At 33.8% G+C, this 24,432-nt stretch overlaps 4 protein-coding genes across 5 annotated transcripts; 2 read left to right on the top strand and 2 right to left on the bottom strand.

Moving 5' to 3' along the window:
- The first annotated feature begins 508 nt into the window (after positions 1–508).
- Atg1 (serine/threonine-protein kinase unc-51-like protein Atg1) lies at positions 509–6,847 on the top strand. Its single transcript, XM_018547809.1, has 14 exons — positions 509–914; positions 1,687–1,779; positions 1,934–1,984; positions 2,056–2,125; positions 2,254–2,430; positions 2,517–2,751; positions 3,068–3,388; positions 3,622–3,687; positions 3,764–4,048; positions 4,263–4,516; positions 4,757–5,140; positions 5,292–5,419; positions 5,591–5,726; positions 6,045–6,847. Exons 1-14 carry the CDS (start codon positions 825–827, stop codon positions 6,116–6,118), a joined length of 2,364 nt encoding a protein of 787 aa, XP_018403311.1. The 5' UTR covers positions 509–824; the 3' UTR covers positions 6,119–6,847.
- A 20-nt stretch (positions 6,848–6,867) lies between these two features.
- Tspo (Translocator protein) lies at positions 6,868–11,491 on the bottom strand. 2 transcript variants are annotated; one of them, XM_018547808.1, is made up of 4 exons: positions 11,322–11,491; positions 11,093–11,217; positions 9,119–9,331; positions 6,868–7,351 (listed from the first exon to the last, which is right to left on the bottom strand). In XM_018547808.1, exons 2-4 carry the CDS (start codon positions 11,195–11,197, stop codon positions 7,154–7,156), a joined length of 516 nt encoding a protein of 171 aa, XP_018403310.1. In that variant the 5' UTR covers positions 11,198–11,217; positions 11,322–11,491; the 3' UTR covers positions 6,868–7,153. The 2 variants fall into 2 exon arrangements, with proteins under 2 accessions (XP_018403310.1, XP_018403309.1); XM_018547807.1 differs by lacking the exon at positions 11,322–11,491 and having other exon boundaries at positions 11,093–11,307.
- Positions 11,492–12,749: 1,258 nt separating this feature from the next.
- On the bottom strand, positions 12,750–15,944 carry LOC108780179 (transmembrane protein 120 homolog). Its single transcript, XM_018547806.1, has 6 exons — positions 15,469–15,944; positions 14,594–14,712; positions 14,250–14,408; positions 14,089–14,181; positions 13,750–13,967; positions 12,750–13,607 (listed from the first exon to the last, which is right to left on the bottom strand). Exons 1-6 carry the CDS (start codon positions 15,535–15,537, stop codon positions 13,201–13,203), a joined length of 1,065 nt encoding a protein of 354 aa, XP_018403308.1. The 5' UTR covers positions 15,538–15,944; the 3' UTR covers positions 12,750–13,200.
- Positions 15,945–19,818: 3,874 nt separating this feature from the next.
- On the top strand, positions 19,819–23,924 carry sad (Cytochrome P450 family protein sad). The gene is made up of 7 exons (XM_018547768.1): positions 19,819–19,844; positions 21,159–21,721; positions 21,994–22,181; positions 22,360–22,697; positions 23,167–23,391; positions 23,525–23,743; positions 23,808–23,924. The coding sequence occupies exons 2-7, from the start codon at positions 21,210–21,212 to the stop codon at positions 23,922–23,924; spliced, it is 1,599 nt and encodes a 532-aa protein (XP_018403270.1). The 5' UTR covers positions 19,819–19,844; positions 21,159–21,209.
- The last annotated feature ends 508 nt before the right edge of the window (positions 23,925–24,432 follow it).

Raw genomic sequence — 24,432 nt, 5'->3', positions numbered from 1 at the left:
AAAATACTTCTCTTCCGTGAAGTGGGAGGAAAAGTGCAAGCAACGCGACAAACCTATATATTGGCTGTGTTCTTCAATTACCACTGAGGCCCTTCTGGTAGTCACAAAAATTTGCTCAGATTCGAGTCTTTATAATAGTATCTCGTCGGTGCCCGTGATTAATTGCAAATATCACGTGACTATATAATATTGTGATTTATTTATATATGTGAATAATAAACCATAAAGGAATGAAAGCCATCATCGGAATTTTCGGAAGTATTGCTTGACATCACTTGACGTCAAATAGCGATAAAGTAAACAGTCTAGTTATATAAAGCTATGGTTTAAATCAGGCTCTCTCTGGGTGTTCAAACTTTTCCTCAGCGACGTCAATGTTGATCAACGTCATGCGCGCAAGCGATCGTTGCGCCATTCGCGACGATGTCCGACGTTCCGTCGCTCCCTCGACGGTCGGACGATTGCGTCAATGTCGAGGTGGAGCGTGCAACGCGTAACCAGAGTGTATCCCCTCTCTGAAGGGTGTCCTGTTTTCGGACGTGTCTGTCAACCCTTCTGGTCCGCTCTGTTACACTCCCGTGCCTGTCTCTGCGTTGCGTTTCTAAAATCGCAGAAGTCGACGTCACAATTGAGGGCGATCCTGCGGACACAATGACGGATGAGATGTAGATCTTTCGAAGCTGTGTGACAAGACATCGTGTCATTTTGGAGCAGACAACAGCAAGGCGACGTATCGATTTCTGATCATAGGCGATGCATCCTCGTGTTGTTAGTAAACCGCGGACTTCAACACGTCGGTAAAGATCACCCGTCGAACGAGAGAGATGGAAATCCTCGGCGACTACGAATACAACCCTAAGGACCTAATCGGCACCGGTGCCTTTGCCGTGGTCTTCAGAGGCAGGCATCGCAAAGTGAGTAACATCTAATTCTTACCTCATGTTTCTTATGAAAACAGATTGATTGATTCTCACTAAAAATTATCGTCTGAAATATATTTATAGATGAACATATATATGTTTCAATAAACAATGCATATGTGTGTATACGCATTTTGTTCTTAGATATATTAAATGCACTTCTTTGTAGATTCCATTGTTCTAATAGCCTTGTAAGTCTTTCTGAAACTTTTTTGTAAAATAAATATAATTCTTTGTAAAACTTTATTAAGATAGATAATGTAGTGCAATACTGTAGAATACAGGAATTTTCTTTAAATGTTGTATCCACAATGCTAGAAATCAGTCCAAGATCTCATACAGAGAAATAATTGATCAATTATATTGGTCATCTGATTGAATTATTTAAATATGGTTTATTAATTCTTTCGGTATTTGAGATCTTGTAGTGATTTCTGGCATCATGAACACAAGGTATCTTTGTTTCCTTTAATTAATAGGAATATAATACCTATTAGAAGTTTTTGAGATTTTTTTAATATAGAACTTTATTATTTTATTATCTTAAAGGAACCTACTTGTGAGATTTCTTTATAAAATGTTATTTTTTGTGACATCTATTAAACTTTTTAGCTTTGAAATATATATTCTGATATTTTGAAATTTAATTTGAATTAATCTTTTTAAAATTAATTTAGATTGATTAATTTTATTATAGAATTTAATAATTTTTACTACATTAATACTGAATAATAATAATAATAGTATCTATTTTTATATTTTGCAGAAACCAAATCTTGTAGTAGCTATCAAGAGCATCACAAAGAAGACTTTGGCTAAATCGCAAGACTTACTGAAAAAGGAGATCAAAATCTTAAAAGTATGTCCTTTTTGCTCATAAATTTTAAAAGTTTATAAATATAGGGAGAAAAATGAGAAATATATTAAAAAATTATGTTTCCTATAATATATTGTATAATATTATGTGTATGATATTTTTGCTATATTAAAATTATATGTGTTTTATCTTATAGGCATTAACTAAACTACATCATGAAAACGTTGTTGCATTATACGATTGTAAGGTGAGACCATTATCTTTACAGAAACTGTATATTATGATGAAATTATTAAAATTAATGTCCTTTTGATATAGGAATCTAATCATAATGTCTTCCTGGTTATGGAGTATTGCAACGGTGGTGATTTGGGAGATTATTTAAATGGTGAGCAGACACAAATTTTTAAAAATTGAACAATATTTGAATAAGATGAATATAATATTATAAAATTTTAATGTATTATAGAATAACTAGGGATTTAATGTATAAATAATTCGTATCTTTCGTAATAGCAAAAGGTACTCTTTCCGAGGATACCATCCGACTGTTTCTCAAGCAGTTGGTCCGTGCGATGAAAGTATTGCACGCCAAAGGTATCGTCCACAGAGATCTGAAGCCACAGAATATCCTATTGAATCACAACTGTGGTAAAGCCTGTCCACAGCCACATGAAATAACACTGAAGATAGGTAAGAATATTTCTTTACTTTTTATTCTTTCTTAAGATTGATTTCTCTCTGAATAAATGATATTAATACATTTCTTTTTGTTTCAGCGGATTTTGGTTTTGCTAGGTTCCTGCAGGAGGGCGTAATGGCTGCGACTTTGTGTGGCTCGCCAATGTACATGGCACCCGAAGTTATCATGTCTCTTCAATATGACGCCAAGGCAGATCTGTGGTCCGTTGGGACTATATTATATCAGTGTCTTACTGGGAAGGCACCACATCCCGCAAATAATCCTCATGCACTTAAGTCGATCTATGAAAACACTGTGAATCTTGTTCCTAGGTACAGAGATGTCTAACAAAAGTTTTTTATCTTTTATGTCAATTTATATAATTTATATTGAAATTGGATGGAAATAATTCTTAATTATATATTGAAATATAACTTTGATAAGTAGAAAATTTTTTATAGAATATTTTTATAGAATTCTTTATTGCGTCATATATCACATAATTTAATCATACTAGCTTTTTCTAATTTTTTAACTTGGTCTATTTTAAAATCCTTATTTTTTTTTAATTTTCCATTAAGAAGAAAACAATTATAGTAAAAAATAATGTAGAAGAAAAAGTATGATATATTCTCTCTTTTTTTTTAGTATACCACCTGGAACATCACCTGAACTAACGAATCTCTTGATGGGCTTGCTGAGGCGTGAAGCGACTGACCGCATGGATTTTGATCACTTCTTTGGTCACCCATTCCTCACGGGTGTCCGAGAGAGTCCAAATCCAAGCCCCGTGCCTACCGAATTGCCGGCGTCACCAGGGACAATGGCAATTCCGATTGAGGAAGGAACGCCGATTGTCAATAGACTGGAGCCCGAAACGACGGAGACTCCTTGCTCTAGTCCCGAAGATGATTTTGTCCTTGTGCCGAGCGACATCAGTAGCGATACTGACAATAATCCGCCAGTCAAGTAAATATACATATTAGATGATGATCTAAAAAAACGAACATAAAAGAAAATTAGTAAAAATTATACAAAATTTTTAACAATCGGGAGAAAAATACCGAGTTTAAAATATCCTTTATAAGATTGATTTCGTAATTTTTAAATATTTTTATATCTTTATTTTTATTTTATTTAGATATACAATAAAATATTTTATTAGAATGAAGTTGTCTTACATTCATTTAATTATTTCTTAGGTATACCAAACAAGTGAGTAGAGAAGCTGTTAGTCCACCTCGGCCATGTTTATCGAAATTGGGCGAGTATGTAATGTTTTAATACTTCTTGGATATATTAATTTGAATCAAATTTTTAATGAGTTTTATGATTATCCATTAGGTATACTAGGCAGACGAGCAGGGAAGCCATCAGTCCACCCAGACCATGTTATTTACCGATTTCTGAACCGATTCCCGTTCCATGTCAACGAAACGCAGTGGTTCAGCAACCACCACAATCTCCCTCGACAAATGCTGCCCGTTCTGGCAGCAGCAGTGTTGTGCCTCGTTCACAACCAATCAGCATGAAACGTAGCGTGGACTCTCACAGAAATCATCCACCAAGTATTGGCTCCCTAAGTCCACCTAGTGTGCAGTTTGTCATCGGCACTCCGCCCGGCAGAAGGTATGTCCTCGAACGAGTTCAAATTCAAAGATTTTTTCCTTTTTCTTAGATAATTTAAATTATAGAATTGTTACTTTCCTTAAATTATAATAAAATAATTAGGTTTTAGAAGAAAAAAAGAGAAATAACTTTATTAATAAAAACCAATGTTATTAAAGGTTTTGGAAATAATAAAACGAACCCAGAAGATTAAAGCTAATGTATTAATAATTAGGTTGAGCGAGACTCCGCCACCGCCCAATACATGGCAAGTTAGCCCTGTAGCGAGACACTCACACACGCCGAGCGGAACTTCACCATTACGGCGTTCCACGGGTAATAACAGCGCATCTTCGCCGTTGCTCACAGGTCCGCTAGCAGTGCTTGGCTCTCCTACTTCGCGAGCTTTTCAAGACAACAACAATACTCTTAGACATTCACCTGTCATACCCTTCGGTACAAGGGCTGTCACTCTTCCGGAAATATCTGGTAATTTTTTGGCCATTACCAAAAGTTTAACATCAGAGCTATGCAGAATATTGTATTTATAGTAGAATCACTAACCCATAATCTGATAATCTAATAATGTCGCTTTAATTGATATATTTTGTTCGAAAATCGTATTAGATAAGTACGAAAAGAGAAAACTGTCTTTTCTCTACAATTCATTTATATATTTTCTTTCAATAAATCAATTTATTGATTGTTAATTATCAATCTCGTTTATAGAAGCCGGTAGTTTCCAAAGTCTGTTTCCGGATATACCTCCGACGACAATCGAAGATCGTCCGTTAACGTTTATTGCGCCGGAGCTACCGGAGGAGACACTTATGGAGCGTGAGCACAACGAGATTCTAGCCAAATTGAATTTTGTCGTGGCATTGTGCGAATGCGTATGCGAAGTTGCCAGATCCAGAGCTGGCCCGCTCGGCAACATCGAACAACCGGCGCCTCTCGGCAGCATCGAACAGGCTGGCAATGCGGCTACTAGAAAACGTGCCGAGCAGGTCATCCTTCTGGTACGAGCTCTTCAGTGGCTTAGCTCTGGTTTGAATTTGGCTACTCAGGAACTCAAAGCAGGAAGGCTGCAACCAACAGCCACTGTGAAAGATGGTAAATTTTATATTATCATTAAGAATATTCTTTAAACATGCATTGCAACAGTCATCACTTTACACATATAATTTGTCTAATTAAACTTAATTGATATACGAGTTGTCTATAAACTATATTTAATTTAAATTGTTTTTTTTTTTAAATATAGTTGTTAGTACCATGAACGAGAAGTTCAAGTCGTGTTTGACGGAATGCAAGCAGCTAAATAGCGTGGGGCTTCTTCGTCAAACAGGAGCTACGGCGGACAAGATACTGTATAATCATGCGATTCACATGGTATAAAAAATAATTCTATATTTCTTTTAATTACGCTTATCGCCCCTCTGATTTCTTTATCCTGAGGCTGAATATACATCGATGTTATATTTTTGACGATTAAAAACGATTGCAATGTCTACTGATATGATATATTCGAAGTATTTAATGCTATTATTTACGCTTTTACAGTGTCAATCCGCGGCATTGGACGAGCTATTCGGAAAAGGCGGTGAATGTTTCCAACGATATCATACGGCGCAGATATTATTGCATTCGTTAGCACAACACGTCAGCCATAGTCAGGACCGAGCTCTACTTATCAAATGTATGTATTGTCTTCGCTCTGATTAATCTTCGTTGAATCGCAAAAAAATCTGTTAGTTTTTTTTTATGAAAAAATCTATCTTCGATAGGAATATAAATATCATCTCTTATTTCTAATAATTCATGTAACTTCTTTTTCAGCTTATATATATTTAAAATTTTATTTTAATGTTAAAAACACCTTTGTACATTAACTTAATATTTATTTGCCAATTTAACTTATCAATTACAGTTTTACACATTGTATAAGATATCTATTACTTTTTTTCGCTCATTTATAATTACAAATAAAATTAGATTATTTTACCATTGATTTCAGATAAAGAGGCAGTGGAGAAACGGCTGTACGTGCTACAACAACAAGGCTACATCTACGCAACCGAACCCACGTAGCGCTTGTGAAATATGGCAGCTGAATGCGGCGGCAATAGCCGCTTAGAAGAGATCCCGCTCGAGCAGTCACCCGTATCATCGTACTCGATATCGCTCTTCTGTAATATATTCTGCCCTATTCTGTACAAAAGGCGAAATTGATGTCAGGATCACAGCTTTAAACGAAGGCGGGAGTTCTCTAAATTTGCGGCTGACATTACTTTACCAAGGCTAATTAATTCAAAAGAGGACTTCTCGTAGCTCCACGCGGAATAGGGTAGACAGTGAAGAAAATGAAAGTCTCCTGTCCACACCATCTGTTTCCCATCCATCCTTTCCCAGGTTACTTTATATGATTTATTAAAGCTTATATATAGTACATTTAAGATATTACACTGTATAATGTACGTACACGTGGTCGGTTAGCTGATCTTTATTTCGTATATCGATCAATAAACATGTGTATACTATCGGCGTTGTGCGTTCAATGCAAAGGCACGTCTCGTCGAACCCGACGATTGAAGTGGTCCATAACGATAATGACGAATGTACGAAAGTGAATGATGGGCACTCAATTATCTCAATTTTTTTTAAGACAAAAAAGAACAGCCAATCGATAAGCTAGGCTTATTCATGTTAACGCAAGAATATCAAGTTTTTCAACGCCTTTGAATAACGAGTATTTTCGCACATAATCTTTTCTTAAATAACTTTACATAGAAAAAAAGGGAAAAAAACATTACTACAAAGTATTATAATATTCGATGTTATACTAATACATATAAAACAAAAGCAATAGATTTTAATAGAAATACTTTGCGGTGATCCTCTTTTCATCGCTTTCATAAAAGGTCTCTTTTAACAGACATATATGTGAATACTCGATTTTATATTCAAATCTCTTATTCAAAGTACTTGTTAAGCCCACCATTAGCATTAATCTCGTGAGGAATGCTCTTTTAACATCAAAAGCTGGCTTTCTAAGCAGACGTCCACGGCACTGCCGTATCTCTCTCTATTTTCCCATTTCTCTATTCGTTTGCTACGTAAATTTCCTTAGTTCTTCTTTCCCTCGGCTTTCTCAACAGCGGGAGGCTGTTTGTTATCCCGATAGATGACATAATTAAATGTAGCGGCGAGAGAGTTCCACATGACGTAGGGAATGATGAGATAGCCGGCAGTGGGATTAACGTGGTAGAACACGACCCCAACCGCCGCCGTGCTGATCCACAACGCCGCAATTTCGTAGAGAGCCTGTGCACGGATGTAAAATGATAGTCTTAATAACATTTTCGACCGAAACGAAGTTTTGTATGATCGCTCCAAAAGCGCTTAATGATGTCCCAATTAATTCAAAAGCGATTTATAAAACTGTAGGTTTATTCTTTGTGATCGTGTATAAAAAATCTGAACATACACATTCTCGATCCACTTTGATCTTGGAAATTAAACTGAAAATGTACTAGTAAATAATTATAAATATAAAATTTATTTTTCGTCAAATCAGTTAAACATGAGTTCGCAAAAGTTGGATCTAATCGCATCCAAAGCAATCCCTAAACTCGTTTCGGTCTGAAATCATTAAGATTCAGGGATCGTTCGAGCAAATCATTGATAACTTGTTTTTTTCCAAATCGTCTTATTTAACTAGGAATTATTGCATATTTTTAAAAATGTAGATTATATATTATACAAAGATATTCTTGTAAAGTTTTATTGATTATATATAATCTTTACTTCTAAAAATATGGATTCAAGTCGATTTGAAAAAAATATAAGCTGTCTTCTTCGTAATTATCTGAAAAAAGAAATTAGTTTTTAGTTTCTCTGTTTTCACTAGTCACATATTTATTCACGAATTAGAATTAGTAAGATACTCCTCACAGAAAGAAGGAGGGTTCGAGTCCTGATTAGAATAATATTTTTGCAATAAATTCTTTACAATTTTTTAAGATCATCATTAGCATCAATATTATTAAATTGCTTGTTAATTTAATTTGTGACAGTATATATTCCAGTTTCAGTTTAGTTCATTCTTTCTTTTTCTCTCCAGTGTGAAAAGAAAAAAGAAAGAGTGAACTCTGCAAGTTTAGCTAAAAATAACAGGGCCCCTATTCTTAAAAAGTATCACATATGTAAAACTAGATAAATACTATAGTACAACGTATACTATAATATTTTCATAGTTTTATACACAGGGTGAGTAATTGTTGTTTTGTAGATGGAAGCGTAAAGGATAGGCAAAGGTCAAATCTATTTTTTTATATGGAATAATATGTTTTTGTATTTACATTCTGATAGAGCATTTTAAGACGAATACAGTGACCTATAATTGAAGATCATTCAATTATTTTCCATTATTGACCTTGCCGCTTGCGTAACCTTGAATGATCTTCAATTATAGGTCACTGTATTCGTCTTAAAATGCTCTATCAGAATGTAAATAAAAATACACATCATTCTATGTAAAAAAATAGATTTGATCTTTGCCTTTACGCCTCCACCTATAAAACAATTATTGACATCACATTATGTGCCCTTCGAAATCAAGCAACTTTTTGTTTGATAATTTTCCTTCTATTGTTAAAAACAAGCGAGTTATTCAGGTAACCTGTTTTAAATGTATATATTTGTCTCATCCTGTATATATTTTTCAATAATAAGGACTTTTAAATTTGTTGTGATTTAAAACCGATAAATGATTAGCGCACCGTTTGTTTGGAAATTGTAAGATTTACGCAAAAATATTATCAGGCATCAACATTCGCTTTGACCGAGTACTGTCTCCTATGGTTTTCTTCGCTTATTTATTTAATTAGGATTAATTTTAAGCGATGTGAATCTCAAAAAAATTTATCTTGAATCTATGTAGATATCTTCCAATATAAATAATGTAGCAATAAAATTGATTAAATGGTATAATTATGATAAAATTGTAAAAAAACACTCGAACGATCTCAGAGATTTACGATTAACGTATGTATGCGTGTGTGTGTATGTGTATGTAATCAGATGTAATACCAATTTTATGTTACGAGTCTCGAAGAATAGCGGCGTCCATGACCAGTTGAGAGCAAGATTAAGACCGTAGACACTGAGCGGTACGGCCGCTCCCTCGAAACCACCCCCGTCTCGCCATACAAGGTACGACGAGTAACCCAGTGTACAGTAGATGGTGGTCCACACGGGTCCGAATACCCAATTCGGCGGGATATATTTCGGCTTTTTCAGCGACTGGAACAAAAGAATGACGGATTAAGCGCGGCGGACACATCTATACGTACAAAAGCGATATATTACGTGTTATTATATCACTAGCGGTAAGGTGTAATTTATTGTAAACACACTTAAGCATTTCCGCGGTAGATAGAAGTGCTGCTTGGCCGTTCTTTAAGTTAAGTCTCCTATTTCTCTCTCACACGAAAAGAGATTTTGTGTAAGCGAAATAAAAGTATCCCGAAATAACGTATCGGCACTTACTTAGCAATATAAATATTCCAGAGAAGATTTCTGTTTTTCTCTTGAATATTTGCAAAAACCTATCTTCTTCTTACATATCCTATAAAACGATACTCACGAAATCATAGACTGTGTCCTCAATCACTAGTTACATAAGCATAATTACAGATTTATAGTTATACCAAGTTATACATAATTACTGAGTTTTTTGTAGTGAATGATCGTGTTCAGCAGAATATTTATTTTGCAATTGTTGGAACTTTTTCTGCGTTAAGATAGGATATTCTTCCAGATTTAAAAATATAATCAGCGTAAAGCACTAAAAAGGCCCGCATACACTTTCTGTAACATGTACCATAAGAAAATTGATCAATCAAAGCTGAAAGTTTTTGACAATTCTTGACTGTGATTGGTTTTATGGTTACTGTGTGGTTACAGAAAGTGTGCGTGTCCCCTAAACACTGATTTCTTCTGAATGCGACCATTCATAAATTTCTTTAAATGCTCATTATTCAAACAATCGATATTCATAATCATTTGGTCTTCAATTATTATATCGAGCAATCTATTAAATGAGCTTGGTATTTAAATTGTCGATAAGACAAATCTTATATACATAAATTCTGTATATTTATTATATAAAATTTTTTTCTTTATAGATGGATGTAAACCTGCAAAGTTTTGTAGTTCTTTTTTTTGAAAGACTGTACATATGAAGATTATATAAACAGAGAAGATATGAAATAATAGAAACACACATCATCCATAAAAAAGGGTATATTAAATTATTACTTTTCTAAACGCGAGAGAGATTTTTATAAAAATTCTTAAAGAAAGTAATTGAATTGACTATAGATATTCGCGAAATTATTTGCTATAACTATTATTGATTATGAACACAGTGACAGACAAGTATCTTATTTAAATCTGTTTGTTGGAATTTGCATGTATCGTGTATGTACGAACAATTATAATTATAAAAATAAATATTACACAACTCTAAGCTATCATAATCATGACTATAAATACAGTTACGAGAGTTTTTAGATAAAAACGTGCAGTTAAAATATTTCTAAATATAAATAATGTATGATATATATTTATTATATAGGTATAATAAAATTATAATTGTAAACTGTTATAAATATCAATATATTATAAAGAAATATAATTGCAAGTAATTATAAATAGTAGTCCTGCATAATTCCTGTTATAAAGATTTAATGAAGGTAGATCAAGATATGTCCGAAATATGCCGAAATATTTTTCATATTGAAGCAAAGTGGATCGAATGATCCAAGTAATACTACATTTACATTTCGCCAGTTACTCTCGTATCGATTCGTGCATATATCAAATGACCTTCACCTACAAACGTTTAATTCCGTGAATTTATATTTAGATTTTGCAGAAGAAGTGCATAGCGACAAAATATTCTTCTAAATAAATAGCGCTTTCTTTAATTTCTTGTATCGTGCAGTATATCGCGACAATAACATAATTTCGTCGACGCATTTGCATATGATGTCATCTCACCTCGTACCAGCTGATATTTTTTTTAACGAAGTAGCTATCGACCCAGCCACCAATATTAGGGCAGACCGTTGCCGTCAACATGGGCCAATTGATCTTTACCGGCATCTTGGTTCCTCAATGTGCACCTGTTCACCTCAATGTATAGACAGTAGAATATAATAGGATGTGCAAAGTCTATACGACGTGCACGCTCGTGAAGAACGCCGATAAGTGAACTGGTTATGCTTACCTAAGCGTCGTAGATTGCGATGACTAAACTATTGCTTTTTCAAACAGTGGCGTAGCTATAGTCGCCAACTCTAGCCGGTTCTTTTCATTGATTCATATCTATCTGCACGATACGTTAATCTTCTTTTACCATGTGTTTGAATTTTACTCCAGCAAGTATCTGCACTTTGAACTTGGTGGATCTAAAAGTTGATGTACGGTTTATTGAGATTCACCCATCAAGTATTTTTATTACTTTCATAGAAAAATAGCATCTTTAGAATTTTTTTTAGATGAAAGCAAGATTATATCTAAAATTATACTAAAGAAAAAGGAAGTAGAAAAATAAGAATTTTTCAATTAAATCGACTCACTTGGTGTAAATGGATCACTTTCACTTAATTCTTGTTTTAAAAAATATACCTTTTTAACTATAATAAAATGCAACATATACATATATACAATGTGTACGTTTTACGTTAATTTGTTATGTTATCTATAATAAAATATCATTCGCGATATTTAACAAGACATGCATTTTCATGCTCACATGTGACATAAACTAAATAGAAGTGTTAAAAGAAAGAGAACTTGTTAAAGAAAATTCGGATTAGTAACTCGATGTAACTTTTAACTGCAAATTTTCGTTGTAGGATTAGGCAGCTCGGTATACTTTTATTTACACATGAGTAAATACATTTTAATAAATACATTTGGAGCAAAATATGCCATAATTATATTATACACGATTCGTCTTCGGTGCACTTTGCGTGATATTTGATACGAAATAAACGTGATATCACATGTATTTATATGTATATTCATGTATGTTGCATGTAGAATGACTACATAATTTAGATGTGTGTGTGTATACATAGAGTATTTCGTCAAATATGATGAGCATAATTTTTCTTAATTTCGCTAATACTTCAAGAAAACAGCCTGTACATATGCATTTGTCGTGTGTATTTGTGTACATATATATATATATATATATACACATAAATTATCCGTAAATACAGATTCTTATCGAACGCGGTTTGTATTTGAGTCAATATTTGCGCATCATATTGCGTGTCATGATAGAACCCAGTGATAGATATATAATATTGAGTAATTCAATCAAAAATAAATGCATATGTTCGAACCCAGTGAGTACCATATGCAGGATGTTTCGAAATGGAACAGAACAAATTGTGATGAATCTGAAATTAAACTTTTCATCCATCAAAACTGTCCTGATATCAAATAATGGTTAATTAGAAATTTTAAACGATAAAGATATTTTTACAAGAGAATAAAATAAATAAAAAAATTAGGTTAATTTTAATTAATTATAATTAATTTATTCAATTAATTTTAATTTGTCATATATTAACATATATATATATATATATATAATAATGAATATATTAATATATTAACTATTCAATTTCAAATAAATGTGCGTAATTCCTGCCTATGGAGGTTTTTAATCTATATTTTCAAAAACAGATGATATTTTTTAATACATTTTCTCATATAAAAAAACTAACTCGTCAAATTCGTTGAGTAGCCTATTGTTGGAATTAGGCAAGTTTATTTTAGGACGGTCAAAGAGTATAAAGAACGTTCTTGAGAACACTCGACAATAGACTTTACCCAATAGTAAAGTAAATAAAAATACGCGGAAACTCCTTTAGTTGTGATCGAAGTCATTCACATCGTGTATGTGTGTATGTGTATACGTGTTATTACTTCCATTGCTAAATGCAATAAAGTATAGTTTGTTATATTTTAGAGCCAACACCAACATCATTTTATAGCGCATTTTATCTTGTCTTTACAATTTTTTCTTCAATTTATTTTCCATGTAATTAGGTCGAACTTTTCATCAGCTGGAAGTACTCAAAATTCTTCCTTCACTCACTCTTTTTATCTTTATTGTCCTTATCGCGTGTCCTTCCTTCTTTCCTGCGATCGGGTTTAAAAGCGAACAGTTGATCCTTAACGCGATCCTTGACGAGTTTCTGCGGGATTACCATGATGGTGGTGGTAGTATTACCCAGAAATAGTACGAGGAACATGGCGCTGAGCACTGGTACGTGCCATGTTGCTTCTGGATGATACGCTAGTTCGTATAACGTATACGCGTTATAAAGTTGAAACAAATAACCAGCGAATAGGAACGGCAGCAGAAATGAGAGACCGCGCCACATCCATGAATGGAATCCTTCAATAGTAATGTCCATGTTGTCCCTCTCACCCAGTGCTTTTAACCGGTACAAAACGCCACGTTGGTACCGAAATTGCAAATACTGGACTACACCTGAAAAATGTTAGTTGAAAGTTTAGTTGTTATACATAGTTCGGAAAGAAATATAATGTTGTAAGTTATATTTCAATTCTAGATATGAACGATTTAACTATTAGATTTTTGTGACATATGCCAGAAATTATGCAGTACTTACTGATATACACGTTGAACCACATGAACTGACTACGAAACTGGTACCATGGTCCAGTATTCGGCCAGACTAGTAGAACACCGGATATCACTGTCGAGAGAAAATGATGGAATCTCCACCATCCTTTAATTCTTGATCCATTTACCTTGAGTATACTTTCTCTTATCGTTAATGTGCAATAGTACCAAACGAGGAGAAACATAAAACTAAGTTCTAAGGTCCTGAAACATTATATAGATATTTATTTAGTAATATAAATTAATAATAAAAATGTAATATTTTATTACAATATATAACTTAAAATAGAAAATACAACGCTGATTATATATAATAATATCTTACCTTATATTGGTAAATAGGTTTAATACAGATAATACAAATCCAATTACCGATAGCACTAATTTGAATTTCTCATATTCGTCTTTATACTTGAATCTAAAAACAATTATTATGAAATCACTCCAAAAAAGATATGTCAAATATGATTCTTAGCGGTAACATACTTGTCACTTTTATTTAATATGGAGACATTGACACTGCCTAGAATAATTTGTAAGTAAATGCCGTTTGACTTAGGTAATGTTTGCTCAATCTCATTGAGCTGCTGTTCTCTCCTTGTCATGGATTTTTGTAATTCTTCCTGTGTTTCTTTTGTGTTTAGTCTAGAAATATAAAAATCATATAAATTGTCATACTGCATATGATACCTTAATTTAAATAACAATTGCAGATATTTCCAATGCTATAAATATATTCACGTATTTAAAAAATACAAACATTAATTAATTAATATAATTAAAAGTTATGAATTATTCTTCTGAAAAAAAAATGTACAAGCTAGACTTACTTTTTTAAGGACTTGGATATTACACCCATCCGGTATTTCTGATGGGAGATACCTTTGACACATTTTGCTTGCAGTTCACTAATTTCTTCTAATTTCAAAAGATACTCTCTATTTAGTACCTGTAAAAAAAATAAGATATCTTTAAAACACAACAACAATCAATAGATGCTTTCTATCTTTTGTTAAAGCGTGTCATTCTATCTTTGTTATTTCACTAAATATAAAAAAAAAATAATGATACGTGTTAACTTGTATTACCAAATGAAAAGTACCTAATATTTTCTAATATATCTTGATGATCAGTTAAAAAATAATGATTAAAGGTCATAAACATGATTTGATTTGTGATTAATTTGTGACTAATTGATAACGATTTTGTTCATTCTTGTTATTTTTCATATTACATTATATATTTTTTGTATTTTTATATTCATGCAAGTTAGACACATTTTACCTTATACAAGTATATAAAATTTCATACTTATTTTTTTTCTTTTAAACATATACTAAAACTCTGTACTAACATTGCACAAGTTATCAAAATAATCCAGAAAATCGCGAGTGTGCGCAGTAATAATCACAATTACTGTTAAAATTCTGCAGCATCATTCGCGGTTATTAAAATGCAGGATTGGTAATCGATCAGAGCAAATTAACGCTAAACGAAAAGTAATAAGTACAAGTCGCTCGCGCGTAATCGATTTATCATCAAGGTCATGCGACATCACATGACGTCGAAAATCAACAAAACCGCGATTTTTTTCGTCTCCCTTCTGTTGTAGAGTCGGCATGATTCAAGGATAACAATGCGATTATGCAGATGAGATGGGGCATAACCTTTTCGGCTCCGTCCTAAGACGGCGAGGAATTCTCACCTCGAGTTCCTTGTAGTCCTGCGCCAAGTCATTCCATTCCTTGAGACAGGTGTCGGCGTCGATATCCATCGTGTCGAGGAGGAAAAGAGATACGGTCTTAGAATACTGATGACGTTCGTCGGGATCGCAGGATCCAAAAATCTTCCTTCTTAAAAGACTCCTGTGTGAGTTTCCAAGAGGAAGATCTCAGGGAGAGATCACAGTTGGATTTGTCCGATCTCTCTTATTCAGTATTTAGTTCGTAAGTTTCGCTAAACGGCAGCTCAGTAACGATGCAGTCCGAGAAGCTTCTTGGGAGGGGAATCTCTTTTTTTTAATAGTTTCGCGATTCGCTCGCACTTTTTGCACCCCAGGAGTCCTAGGATACGCGGTGAACAACAGTGAACAAGCGCATCAAAGAAAAAAAAAGGAAGGTGCTGCAGGTGCAACACAGTGCAGCTCCTCGGGTTAAGTACGGCGACGTCGTCGTTCCTCGATTACCTATGATTCCTACGATTCCTACGAATGCCTACGTCGGCCCACGAATTGCTACAAGTGGCGGAATGCCAGCCGAAGTCGCCGCGAAACAACTTGGAGTGAGAAGGCCAGAGAAGACGAAGATAGCCGATATCCGACGGATAGATTGAGAGATGCCTCGTTGCTGATAACGACGCGATAACGCCACACACGATGCTATGGATGGCTATGGACGCTATTCGGTGCGAAGAGCGGCGCGTCGAAAAGTGTCGCGCGCCGCTAATCGCGCACGAGGATTATTTGTATTGCCGACAATTACCGAGTCTTCAAAACGGGTACAACGAACAAAAAGGTGGGAAAGAGGTCGCGCGGTCCGCGCCTGTCGCGGGCGATATCGATACTCCGATATCGAGACGAAGATATCGATACTCGGCGAAGTAAACTTGGCTTTGAATCGTACTTTCCTCCCGCTGGGGAACGGTTCTTGGAGAAAAACGTGGAAGAAAGCGGCTCTTAGGATCGATCAAGCGTGAAATATTATTACTTTTATCTTTGATAATACGCAACTGTAATATCGGACATTAATATGCATAAAATGGCGTTCGTTAAAGTGATATCGGTATTAACGCGAGTCAAACAGGTTGGTCGCATCGATGGCGCGTCTCCTTTTTTTATTTTGCACAATTCTTTTCTTCTCTATTTTCGTTCCATTTCGCATTTATTGGATTTTAACAGTTAATATACACTATTGGGTCATTCGTGTCCTGCGAACTTCTTTTCTTTGAGATACTACCTATAGTGAGAAATGCAGGGAATGGAAGTAACTCGTTACTTGTAACGAAGTTACAGTTACAAGTTACTTTTTTGGTAACTTTACTGGTAACTGCGTTACTTTCTTTTTTTGGTAACTGTAACGGTAACGAGTTACATTTTTTGGGTAACGGTAACGAAATTTACAGTTACTTTTGTCGTTACTTTGCACACGATTGAACACGGTTCGATTGGATACATGCTATTTACAGCGCTTATCAATAAGACTTGAAAGCCCTTAGATATTCGGCCGTATGATTCAGTAATTATTTTACACTTCTATCTTCTATGTAATACATAGGACATACAAATATTTCAGTTTGCTGCATATTTTACAGGTTTTAGAATTACAAAATTGTGTTTAAAAAAAATTAAAAAATAAATTAAATAATAGTAAAATGAGAAGGGCTACGAACCCAAAAGCGAAACAGTTTAAAAGACGATGACAATAAGTGTGGAAACGTCGTTTGTTTTTATCTTGTTTTATCCATGTTGTTGTTCTAATATATATTTATACATTTAATTACATTGTCATCGTCGTTCTTATCGGAAATAAACTGTTTCATTTTTGGCTCGTAACCCTTCTCATTTTACTTTTATTTAATTTATTATTTGAGCCATTCTACATTGTTTTTTTTTTTTTAATAAAACTATATATATATTTGTCAGTATTACATATAAAAAAAAATGCAAAAGTACATTTTTAAATTGATTTTAAAAAAGTAACGGAAAAGTAACGAAAAGTTATTTTTCAAGTAACGGTAACTGTAACGAGTTACTTTTAAAAAGCGATAACTGTAACTGTAACTAGTTACATTTTTTACTCGGTAACGAGTAACTGTAACTAGTTACTTTTAAAAAGTAACTTTCCATTCCCTGGAGAAATGACAATGGAATCAAATCGATGTCAATTCAACGTCGAATTAATGATTTCGACTTTGAATCGACATCAATTCGATATCGATTTCATTATCATTTCTCACTGGGTAGAGGAGCATAAAATAATTAGTAAATTAATTAACTAGGATAAATTAATTAGTAATTGTTATCTTTTATTTTTTTTAATTTACACTTAATAAATTATTTTTTCTACAGATATCATTAAAGTATATGTAAGAATAGTAAATATGCAACGCTCTCACCTCTGTTATTTTATCTGTTATTTTATAATTAATTGTATATTTTTATACGTAAAATATAGGTCTGTTTTTTATTGCTGCACTCTCCGAACGATACAATAAATTGAAGTGAAACAAATATACGTTTGTTTCACTTCAACTTACTGCACCATGTGCACCAATTCAGAAAGTATAGCAATATAAAACAGACCTAATATTTCGAGAAGAAAAATTGTTTCTCAAGTCCTCTGTTTTTTTAATGCCAATTCAAAAAGAAAATTATTGAACACATTATACTGTATATTTATCACAAGAATAATGATCACTTTATAACGTAAACGTGATGAAAATTAAATCTAGAATAGGAATTATTTATATCCTAATAAGATTTCTTTTTTCTAAGACTCGGTTCCTTTATTAATGTAAGATTAATTTTAGTCTCAATTCAACTTAGTTTATTTTTTTCTAATTCTAATTCTTAGAATTAGAAAGAAGTAACCGCAGTATAGGTTAAAGGGAGATTAAAGTTTATTACATTGATAAAACTGGGCCTTATAACTAAAAAAATATGAAGAATTAGTTAAATCAAGATAAAAAAAACCGGATTAAAGTCCAGTGCATTAATCGATAATATAACAGTCATAATTAGTCACCTAAAGTGTCAAAAGAGATAAAATTAAGGAAAAAACAATTATAAGAAAATGGAAGAAATGAATGGAATTAAGAATTCCATAATGTATTTAAGCGCAAGGTAAAGAAACTTTTATCTCAAATCTTTTTACAAAAGAGGAATTTAAGTTGCTTGAAATAATAATTACTGGATGGTTATCAGGCTATAAATGTGTCATGATCCTCTCATTCCCATTTGTTTTTTAGAAACGAAATAGAAGAGGATGAAGCGGAGAAAAAGAAGGAGAGCGGATCTTGTTTATCAAGTATATATCATATGCATCCGAATCTCGAAGGATCTTCAGGCCCAGGAATGTATATTAGGCACGACATAAACCTTCAGCCGATTCATTTTGAATAAACTTAGCATATCTCGGGATGTAATCAACGTGTCTCTCTATGCTCTCGACGAACCGTCTCAGCTATTTTGACATTCAGATATCTGCGTCTTACTTATAGGTAGTATTTTATAGTCTGCAGAGCGATTTAAAGTTTCTCGTGTTGAGAAGAATTCTGTTTTTTTTTTCTTTTTTCTGCGTGGGGAAAAATGAGACGCTTTAAATGTATCTGGACGTATTATAGAATTCGGAATAGATTTTTCGAAAATGTGGAAAGTAAAAATTGTAATAAGTAAACAAAAAATTTTCACATCTTCATTCTAAGAAAAAAAAGTTAATGATCGGTACTTGATCTGGTCGCTTTTATTCTTTAAAAAGTGTATGTGTAAGAAAATTTAAACGCGCGACTCCAGCTGACGCTGACCGCGGCGAAATAATTTCTCTTTAAAAAAAAACGCATGCTTAGTGTATTAATGATAATTAATTGCTTTATATAGAAACCCGGGAAGCGGATTTGACCGCGTCTCTAATTCAAGACGAGAAGATAGAATGGCGGAGCAGTTCCAGATAACGGTACCCGATCTCCTGCTGCAAGCCTGTTGCGAATTCAGTCGCATGGAAGGCAGAAGGTCATTTCGAACTGCTCGACTACGCTCCGCTTCCGGTCGGCACTGCTTCCGGCCGGTTTGTCAGCGACCGGCAACCAGGAGGCCGCATGCGCGATAGTGAGGATCGAGATGCTCACCAAGCAAGTTCGACAGTTTGACCCCTGAGAATCAAGCATAAGTTTGTTAGATCGGCACGTACGCGAGTTCATACGGAGCTCGAGCTTTCAGACACTGAGGTATAACGAAGGAGGAGAGCACGAAGAAGTTACGCGAGTCTCAGTTTTCAAATACAAAATCCTGGAATGAAGTGCAGTTGCTCGACAATTACAATATAATATAACGACATAAGAAGAGGAACTATTTAAAATCAAATATCGGTGTGTATACATTTATTATTATGTATTATTTCCTTAACGAACTTTTTGGACTGCTAACCGGTTCGAACCGCTTTATTTTTTTTTATCGCGGACAAACTAAATTTAGCTTGCTGCTGTAAGATTTATTTAATTAAATTTAGTTAAATCAACGTGAATCAAACGTATCGCGATTGTGGAAAGATGGATTGCAAATTAAATGAAGTTACGGTATAATTAAAAAACAAAGCAAAACTTAATTGTTTAAAATAAAAATTACCGAATTGAAATTACATGAACTAAAATTGTACGTATGTTTGAAAAACAATAAACTAAAGAATAATGCATTATCATTATCATGCACTTTGAGATCCGTCGACGCAATCGTTCGCTCGAGCGAGAGAGTTCATCTCTATCTCTTTTTGCAGAGCCGTTTATATTTGTTATATTAAAAATAACACAAATAGTTTTATAGATTATATAATTTTAATTGAGAGCGTATAAACAAAATTCAAGATTATAAACTAAAAAAAAGAAGATACATATTATTAGCACTGTCTAAATTTAAACTTTGACGTCATTATCATAATATTTATTTAAAAAAAATAATTCTAATATGAAAATACGCATTTTATTTATTTATATTTTAATTTTGTTAACAGCAAATGTTTTTTCTATACTCGAATTAAATAAAAAATATAATGAATTAATGTTTGCATCTGTTTTAACAAATTGAATATTCTATAGCACATTATATACATATATTGGGTATCAAATAAAAACTATTTTGTAAATGAAGAATATTTCATTTACATGTAATATTGATCATAAATATTTCATTAACATGTAATATTGATCATATTTCTTAATTTTAAAATTATAAACTTGACCGTGCACGCGTACATAATATTATTTTACTTATATCATTCTGTTTTCTTAACTGCACTTTTTATCTCTCGATTATACCACGCCTTCCAATGAGTTATGTTAAGATGGTTTGAAAGGGGAAGAAATATCGGTGGGATATCCGGATATTATGTGATACATACTCCAGATATAAGGCCTTGTTTAGCATTCGAAAAACAAAGAACTTAACTTATATTACATTTAAACGAGCAATATTGTATTTACATGTATTTCAAAACATTAGGATTACATGTCGCGTTAAACTGATGTTTTTGTTTACTTTTCTCTTTTTATAAAACTTGCTTATCTTCGTTTGCATACATTATTTGTCTTGTAATAATTCCGTTGACTTGAAGAAAAAATTGCTGAATCGCGAAGCGCTGAATCGCATATTAGATTCGATACGATCACGATCTGATTTCTCGTTGACAGCGAAGCTGCACATTTGTATCTCGGTCTTATATACCTGGTGTCGCTGAAGAGATGAACACTACACCAAGAACATTACGAAGATTCGCAAGGTCGACGAACTTCCGCAATGATTTTAACGCTTCGTTTATCAAGCGCGGAACGATCCTTGGATCCGATCAGCGATTTTTATTATTAAATAATAACGATGCTACTCCTTCATGGAACGCTAGTCAAGGCTTGGTAAAGAGCTCCGTATTATCGCGAACGTTTGCGCAATATTTCGGAATTTCGACAAGAAAGGAACCACCCGAGCCACGAGGTCTTCCCTTGATTGGTACAACGTTATCCCTGATGAGGTCCGGTGGTCCACAAAAACTGCATGAATACGTGGACAATAGACACCGAGAACTTGGACCAGTGTTTAGAGAACAGATTGGACCAGTCCAGGGTGTTTTCGTTAATTCGCCTGCTGAATATCGTAAGATATTATCCGATCTTGCGGGTAACACGCCGCAGCACTTCTTGCCGGAACCCTGGGTGTTGTATAATGAAATGCGAGCGCAAAACCGAGGTCTGCTCTTCATGTACGTACGATGTTCTCCCACCGGTATGTTAAAGAAAAGAATTGTTATAAATTCCGATAGAACTATAGATATCAGCAATGAGATTGTATATCCATGAAATAACCGGAACGTTTGTTTTATAAGATGCTTTTGTATGGAAATTTTAATTTTATTTAGTAACTTTGTAATAATCATTTTTCGTTCGTCTGAATTCTGTTCTCAGCGAAATAATTCATTTTGTTGTAATATACATTTAATAATGAAAAAAAAAAAACATTGCGCTGTTGGAATAGGGAGGGAGAAGAGTGGTGGTATTACCGTAAAATCCTCAATCGAATAATGCTGAAATCTGGATCAAAGGTTTTTTATGGACCTTGTCAGAAAGCAGCCGATAATCTTACGAAGGAATGGAAAACGTATAGCCAAACTGATCGTACAATACCGAATCTGGAACATGAGCTGTATCAGTGGTCTATCGAGGGTAAATTTCGAGAGCCATTAAAAACAGTTTTTTATATAGCAGTATTTAACATTATATACTTTATTAAATAACGTTATATCATTTAATGCATTATACTCGTATTCGTCGACTACGTAAAATTGTTTTTAATAATTTTTCGCGATAACAACGCGCGATGTTGATCAATATCCTTTTATAGTGATGTTAGCGGCTATGATAGGTTCGCAATGGCATGTTTGCGAACCGCGGTTACGTTATGACATAGAAGATATAGCTATGATACTACACCAGATTTTCACGTATACTTCAAGTCTCTCAATGCTACCAGCCAAGTTAGCGATGAAGCTTAGGTTGCCAGTGTGGAACAAATTTGTTAAAGCTGCTGACAGCGTGCTAGAAAAAGTGCGCAAACTGGTGCCTGAAATGATTCAGTTGTCGGACAACGACGGAATTCTGCAGATGATCTTAAATAATGATATTCGCGGAGATAAAGCAGTCAGAATCATTTGCGATTTCGTCATAGCTGCTGGTGACACAGTACGTTTTTCATTTATTTATACACATATATAAAATGTTTTGAAATTTATCAAAATTTTACAAAGACAAGCATCAAACGTTTTCTAATTTTAAAATAAATCCTTCCTGATATAAGATAATTTCTATGAAAAAATTTATCTTTTTGTCTTCTCAAATATTTTTAATTTATTTGAAATTGGATTATCATTTCTTTTTATTTGTATCTAGTTACGAGATATAATACATATAGTACAAGACGTAAAGAAATAAGTTTAAAACTTAGTATAAGGATATAATTATTTGAATTCGATGATTTGATATTTGTGTTGTAAAACTTTCTTTGTCAAAAGTTATTCTGCTTGAGAAAAAGTTAATTTTATATTTGAATCAATTGAAATTGATATTTTTTATCCTTATATTAATAATTAAAGCGGTGAGATATCTATTATGTTTGCACAGCAAAATTGTAATTCTACGATTATTTATTCAGACATCGATTACCATGCAATGGGTATTGCTATTACTTAGTAATCAACCTGAGCTACAAGATCGATTGTTCGATGAAATCAAAGATTTGTCACTAGAAAATCTTCTGCAACATCAATTATTGAGACATGTATGGAAGGAAACCTTGAGACTGTACCCTGTTGCGCCATTCATTACGAGAATTTTGCCAGTGGACTCCGTAATTGGCGGTTACTTTGTGCCGAAAGGGGTAAAAATAATAATCGCGTAGAGTTAACGGAAAGCATTTGTAATGCAAATTGCCATTTGCAGATTATTCGCTCTATCGAACGAGTTACTAGATAATATAACTAATTAAAAGAGATGATTCTCCTTTTTTTTAGAATCTAATTCTCTTGTCGCTTTACTCAAGCGGCCGCGATGAGAATAATTATGTACGACCTAATGAATTCTGGCCAGAAAGATGGCTCAGAACGGGGGAAGATTCATTCAAATACCAGGGAGTAAAGGATACACGTGCTAATGTACCATTTGCGGTAGGCGTGAGGAACTGCATTGGTCAGAGACTCGCGGAAACGCAGTTATCTCTTACGTTGGCGCAGGTGAGTTATCAATCGTGCAATTAGATGCAAATCATGACTACAGCCGTATATTATTTCCTTGTAGCTCATTAAAAACTTCAAGATTGAGTGCGAAAATAGAGACAAGATTAAGATGATTTTGCGTATGGTATCTGTACCATCAGAATCTATCAGGCTGAAACTGACTGATAGAAAAATATGACGAGGTCGTTAAACGATTGCAAAGAGACGAAAATTTAATGAAAATTTGATGAAAATTTTATTGATATGATGACGCGATGCAAGAAATTCATTGTATTATATATATAATTTGTTTAATGTATATATACAGCATGTTTGAGAAATAATGAAAAGTTTTGTCGCATAGGGGTAGAATGGACTAAACTGAGAAGGAAAGTCCTCTGCCATTTTACAATTTTCACAATAATTAACGAGATTTTAATTTATAAAAGTGTCCAAATTCGCCCGGCCCACCGCCAAATGCAAGCGCGCGGTTAGATATGACCACAGTATAAATACAAGGATATGCTCTTGTGCATATATTTCAGAAAAGGCCAATCGGGACTTTGTTCAAGCTTACGTCACACTGAACGGTAAATTTAAACAGTGACTACTGTTTAAACAAGTTTTACTTGTTTGCAACGCTCGCGAGTATCATTTCATCCTTGGGTGCTTTCCAGTAAGGGCACAGTCAGACACAGTGTAACACA

This window comes from Cyphomyrmex costatus, unplaced genomic scaffold (assembly GCF_001594065.2).
Source record: "Cyphomyrmex costatus isolate MS0001 unplaced genomic scaffold, Ccosl1.0 scaffold685, whole genome shotgun sequence".
NCBI classification, from domain to species: domain Eukaryota; kingdom Metazoa; phylum Arthropoda; class Insecta; order Hymenoptera; family Formicidae; genus Cyphomyrmex; species Cyphomyrmex costatus.
Note: the sequence above shows the minus strand (reverse complement) of the source record. Positions and strands in the feature narration are given on the sequence as shown.